The sequence below is a fragment of the Myotis myotis genome, unplaced genomic scaffold (assembly GCF_014108235.1).
Source record: "Myotis myotis isolate mMyoMyo1 unplaced genomic scaffold, mMyoMyo1.p scaffold_m19_p_11, whole genome shotgun sequence".
Classification (NCBI taxonomy): domain Eukaryota; kingdom Metazoa; phylum Chordata; class Mammalia; order Chiroptera; family Vespertilionidae; genus Myotis; species Myotis myotis.
The window spans coordinates 24306717-24312716 of NW_023416315.1; the positions used below are offsets into that span (position 1 = coordinate 24306717).

The window sequence follows — 6000 nt, forward strand, 5'->3', positions numbered from 1 at the left end:
TTCCAGGATTGTTGTGGGGATTAAAGCACCTAGAATGGCGTTTGGCACTTAGTAGGTAATCAAACGTTTTGTATGTTGTTATTGATTTATTTGCTGCAAAAATACCTTTCCTGGAGGAGTGGGAACTTATTTCCCATGTTTTCTACATATCTATTCTCATTTCTTACCTAGACGTGACAAAAAACACACACACACAAACAAAACAACCTTGAACATGAGAAGAAGCTAGAAGAATGGGGCTTTGCTCTGAACTCCTAACTGAGTAATTTCATTGCCAGGCAGTAAGTTTTTTGTTCATATCTCAAGTCTGAGGTTTTCTGGATGATTAGATTGCCTTGACTTTCCCAATATTATATTACAAAAGCAATTCATATCTAGGCAAGAAGGCTAGAAAATGTCTTTCAAAACCATTCACTTTTGGTCTAAATCTCAAAGGGAAAAATCTGATACTGAAAGTATAATGAGGAGTCAATATTCTTTGAAATGTGATGGAAAGGGACAAGGTGGTGGTCTTCAGCCCATGTACCAATATGTCAAGTGGCCATGCCCGGAAATATAGTGTGTGTGTGTGTGTGTGTGTGTGTGTGTGTGTGTGTGTGTTTTCCCAATTGAAATGCCAAACATACTTAGTCTTCCATACTCATGAGAGACTTAAATGGGAAAAAAGATGATGATTTAGCCCTGGCTGGTGTAGTTCAATTGGTTGGGTGCTGTGATTCATGTTTCTCTCTCTCTCTCTCTCTCTCTCTCTCTCTCTCTCTCTCTCTCTCTCTATCTCTATCTCTATCTCTATCTCTATCTCTCTCCCTTCCCCTCCCTTTTTCTCTCAAGTCAATAAAACTATATTTTAAAAAATATGATAATTTAGTCACATCCTCAGCTTAAAAGATGAATTATGTACATAGATGCTCTGTGAAAAAGACTCGGAATGAAAGACAATACTTCAAATACCTTCAAGGAATTATTTGGAACACAGAGGAAACCCATGGAACATTTTTTATAATTGCTTAATTGACTGCTTTGCCCGTGGGTCATACACTAATTCACTGTAACCGTAGCTTGTAATTAAAATGCTGTTTTAGTTAAGAAGACAACATGACAATGAATCCGTCCATGAAAGGATTTCAGCCCAAGGCGTTTGTTCTGCCTCTGAACTCAGGTCAAGTTGGCTGGCGTAAGAACATGCTCTTTCTGAATTCCTTCCCACTGAGCTTCATCTTTCTCCAGTTTATCTTGAATATCCATCTGCTGCCTGTCCCACCCTTTTAAGGACAGATGTATTCTCCTGAGCTTATATTTATCTTCGTTCTTCCTCATTGCCCTCCCCCTATCCCACAAACACTCACATCAGAGCCACCCTGTAAAATCAGTGGAATTTTGCCTCCCCCCACTTCCTTCTCACAGACTTTCTAGGTAACTCTTCCCAGATTCTCTAGGTTTATTTTCTATCCTATTTCCCTCTACATTTCCACATACCTTTCCCCACACTCCACAAGCATTTCTAAAAATAGACAACACACACAGAAAAATTACAAACGATGATTTTCTAAATCCCCCAAATAGGTTGAACACAATCCCCAACTATTGCTGTACCAACATTCAAAATCTGTTGGGAAAGTCTGTGTGTGTGTGTGTGTGTGTGTGTGTCTGTGTGTGTAAGCATTTAAGGGAAAAAAAAATCTTTTGTCTTACTATGTAATTTCTGGTTCCCTCACTGTGTTCAATAAAAAATCAGACAAAACAAATTATTTTAACAAGTAATTTTATCCAAGAATTTTGCCTTTAGCCCTGGCCAGTGTGGCTAAGTAGGTTAGGCATCATCCCGTGCACCAAGAGGTCACCAGTTGGATTCCTGGTTGGGGCACAGGCCCAGGTTGCTGGCAGGTTGCAGGCTCAATCCCCTGTTGGGGGCCTGCAGGAGGCAGCCGATCTATGTTTCTCATCCATGCTCCTCTCTTTAAAATCAATAAAAACATATTTTTAAAAGAATTTTGCCTTTAAAGCTCTGTACTGTTCCACACATTATCTGAGATACCTACCTGCCCTTCAAACACAGAAGTTCCCAGGTACTTGACCTATGTCACTTTCTTCTTAGCTCCTACCTGTGTACAGAAGAAGGGAGCCATCCTTATATGCACCCAAGGGTATTGCTTTCTTTGTAGTTTTGATGCCTTTGAGGTTGTGAGACATATATATATCTATATATCTCTCTCTATATATCTCTATATATGATTTTTAAAATTCTTTTCTTTTCCTTTCTTCCTTTCTTCCTTTCTTCCTTTCTTCCTTCCTTCCTTCCTTCCTTCCTTCCTTCCTTCCTTCCTTCCTTCCTTTCTTTCTTTCTTTCTTTTTTTTCTTGCAGCAGCTTTCTGGACTTGTCCTTCCCAGCCTCTCATCAGCTGACTGCCACCATGAAGGACATGACCTGGACTTTTAAATACAACTCACTATAACCATCTCACTATCCTAAAATACTGAAGCTCTGTGTAAGAAAAAATGGGTCCAAGGGCCTTTACTGAAAAAACTTTAAAACATTTATAACTTCCTTATATTCGCTATTTCTGTTATTCCTTCTTTGTTTCCCTACAAAACTGGTGAACATTCTACAGAGCAATAAAACCATAACATCTTTGGGTCTGATTTCTCTGAAGGCTGTAAAATCATAACACCTTATCAAAGCCTTCAGGGTAACCTCTAACTTCACAGGGCAGTAGCACCACTTTCCCTTTTATCAGTTGGGGATTGTTAGTCAAATATACTCTGAAAACAAAGTGGCCGTACCCACTAGAATGGGAGGAGGGTAAATCGGGACTGCAAAGTTCCACTCAGTCTTTCTTCCAGTATTAACTTTGAAAGTTCCCAACATTAATCTTTGTAAGGGAGCAGGTACTTTCCTGTACCGCCATTGCTAGAATTGTGTTTAAAGTAGGAATAAATAGCCCTAACCAGTTTGGCTCAGTGGATAGAGCATTGGCCTACAGACTCAAGGGTCCCGGGTTCGATTCCGGTCAAGGGCATGTACCTTGGTTGCGGGCACATCCCCAGTGGGGAGTGTGCAGGAGGCAGCTAATGGGTGTTTCTCTCTCATCGATGTTTCTAACTCTCTATCGCTCTCCCTTCCTCTCTGTAAAAAATCAATAAAAAATATATTAAAAAAAAAAAGTAGGAATAAATAGGCTCTAGGAGGCATACCTAGAGATGTAGCCCATGACTTTCAGTTTTGTGTGAAATCTGTTTTGGCTACTCAGAAACCTCTTTTGTTTACCAGCTAATTGCCCATGGACTTCTATTTAGGCAAAACAACAACAATAACAAACAAACAAAAAGACACAACAAAAAACCCCACAAAAAAACGGTCCCCTTTCTAGCTGCCTTCACAGCCACTGCTGCTTCTCCTGGATGCAAGAGTCAGAGAATTGTTTATAAAACCAGGACCAAGAGAAATCTTGTGGATGGCAGGGATTTATTTGTTCTCCTTATCTTGGAATTCTTACCCCAACATGGCACATTCAGTAAATGAAGTAAGCATTACAAACTTCACCAGACTATAAATACTGTTTGTCCATGAACGTTACCTAGTGCTGGAATGTGATGAAATGGGATACATGGGGTTTCTGAAATGCCTGTTCAAATGTCAGTATCATTTCAGAAAACAAGGCAATCAGGTATCCTGTTAACTCACATGCATGTTTTGTTTGTTTGTTTGTTTTTTATGTGTGTGTTTTTTTTTTTTTTTGCTTGTCAAATGATCTTTAATTGAAACATTTTCCTTTGTAGTTCTTAACTAGCCGGACATTCCACTGCACCACTGTTGATATCGTCTATGATGTCATGAGGGTGGCGACCATCAACATTGCACCCCACAGACTGAGCAGTCCCCAAGATCTCTTTAATGGTTCCAGAGAGTTCTCTAGCTAAAGATCGGTGACGCATCTGTCGGGCAATGCTGACAATCTCATCAAAAGTGATATTTCCACTGTGCTTAATGTTTTTTTGCTTCTTTCTGTCTCTTGGCGGTTCTTTGAGGCCTTTGATGATCAGGGCAGAGGCAGAAGGCACTACTTCGATCTGGGCCTGTCTGTTCTGAATGGTCAGTTTCACTGTAATCCTCAGACCCTTCCAGTCACCGGTTGCTTTGGCGATGTCATCACCAACCTTTTTTGGAGACAGGCCCAGGTGGCCGATCTTGGGGGCCAGGGCAGACCTGGCGCCCACTTCCCCGCCGGTGCACCGCAGGTAGACGACTTTGATTTCGTTGGGGTCGAACTTCGGCGGCATGGCGGAGGCAGCTGGTGTCAGATGAACCCGGATTCAGGACGACCGAAGAAAGTTGCACCTGAGCCTCCTCCGAGCCGAAAGCCGAAAGCTGTTTGTTTGTTTTTTAAGGAAAAAACTGTTTTTGGTTCTTTTTTATTGAAAAATCATCAAGAGGTGGCAGATTGATGATTCTCTCTCATCATTAATGTTTCTGTCTCTCTCTCTCCCTCTCCCTTCCTCTCTGAAATCAATAAAATAGATTTAAAAGCAAAAGAAAATCTTATACACATTTCTTCATCCTCCTGCTAATTTTTCTCTCTCTTATAAATGCTTCAACAGATATAGTAACTTAACTATGTCCCAAAATTTGGTTCATTTATGATTTTTAAAGGAAAACTCCTCTTCTTTGGGGCACTATGAGCTTCTCAGTGATCGGACATGAACACAGCACTTGTTGCTACGTGCTCACTTGGCATTAGCTGCTACTTGCTTCAGACAAGCAGGGAAAAAGCAGTTTTCAAGACTGAAATATAATAACATCAGTTGACAGATTCTATAGTATTCCCTCAAAGTGGATAAAAATCATATTCTTTATCTGGTAATCTGTGATATAGTCTTAGGAAGAATCTTGTAACACAACAGCATTTTACGTGTGTGTGTGTGTGTGTGTGTGTGTGTGTGTAGAAGAGAGAGAGAGAGAGAGAGAGAGAGAGAGAGAGAGAGAGAGAGAGAGAGAGAGAGGTGTTTAAATGTTTATTTGATTACTAGAGGCCCAGCGCATGAAATTTGTGCCCTGGTAGGGTCCCTAGCGGCTGCCAGCTGCTGGCTGGGGCCTCCCTCCCTTCCCCCGGCCGGCCCTGCCCCCTGGTGAAACTCCTGGACAACTCCTGGTCAAGGGGACATTTTGCATACTATGCTTTTATTATGTAGGATTTTTGCTTGAGAAACAATCTAGATTTTTAGAGAGAGTTTGGGCCCAGCTCACATGAACTCTGTGCGAAGGTGTAACAAATCCATGGGACAAGAACGTGCTCTCTCTCCGCCCTCTGGCTGCCTCACAACGGCACTCGGAGAAGGCTGGATCCTCCACCTCCGAGTGGCTGTATGTAATGCTTAGGTCCAATAATCTGACATTAGCCAGGGTTCCTGTCCTCTGGGTGGGGCGGGATGCCATTTGCTCTGATGAAAACTGCAGCTAAGGGGAGGAACAAGTAAGGGGATGAGCTAGTAAGAGAACTCCTTAGAATCAAGTGATACCTAATTGTCACAGGCAAAGGAAAAACCCCACAATGGGAAAAAGTGTATTTCCTGCTTTAGAGAAAGCTCAAGAGGATCACAAGCCACAGATACAGTGTCCTTGGAGAACACTGACTTCTCCATCACTGCCCAGGAGGAGGCGAAAATGAATATTTTACTACATCCATTTGGGAACCCTGTTTAACCTTAGAGGAATAGAGATTGTCTGAGACAGAATATTTGATTTCTTGCTCCTGGTTCATATCTTGTCCTCTTTCTGCCTTTAAAACAATTTCCCCAAATCCTTGTGGTTTCCCATCCTCTTCCCTTTTCTGGTTATATGTCAATCAATATCCATAAGAGTTTAAAGCAAGAAAATAAATTAGAATTAAAATACCCATTTTTGTTTTGCAGCCCTTTCTCAAACCCTGCTTGGCACCTGGAAATTTATGTCTGTGTTTTTCTACATATGAGTATCTTTTCCTTAGTAGAAGCATGGTAGAAAGT

At 41.3% G+C, this 6000-nt stretch overlaps 1 protein-coding gene across 1 annotated transcript; it reads right to left on the reverse strand.

The window, feature by feature from the left end:
• Positions 1-3721: 3721 nt before the first annotated feature.
• Positions 3722-4340, reverse strand: LOC118666130 (60S ribosomal protein L12-like). The gene has a single exon (XM_036327912.1). It carries the CDS (start codon positions 4276-4278, stop codon positions 3781-3783), a length of 498 nt encoding a protein of 165 aa, XP_036183805.1. The 5' UTR covers positions 4279-4340; the 3' UTR covers positions 3722-3780.
• Between the last annotated feature and the right edge of the window lie 1660 nt (positions 4341-6000).

Coding starts and splice junctions, on each gene's coding strand:
- LOC118666130 (XM_036327912.1), bottom strand. CDS start 4,278: ATGCCGCCGAAGTTCGACCCCAACGAAATCAAAGTCGTCTACCTGCGG.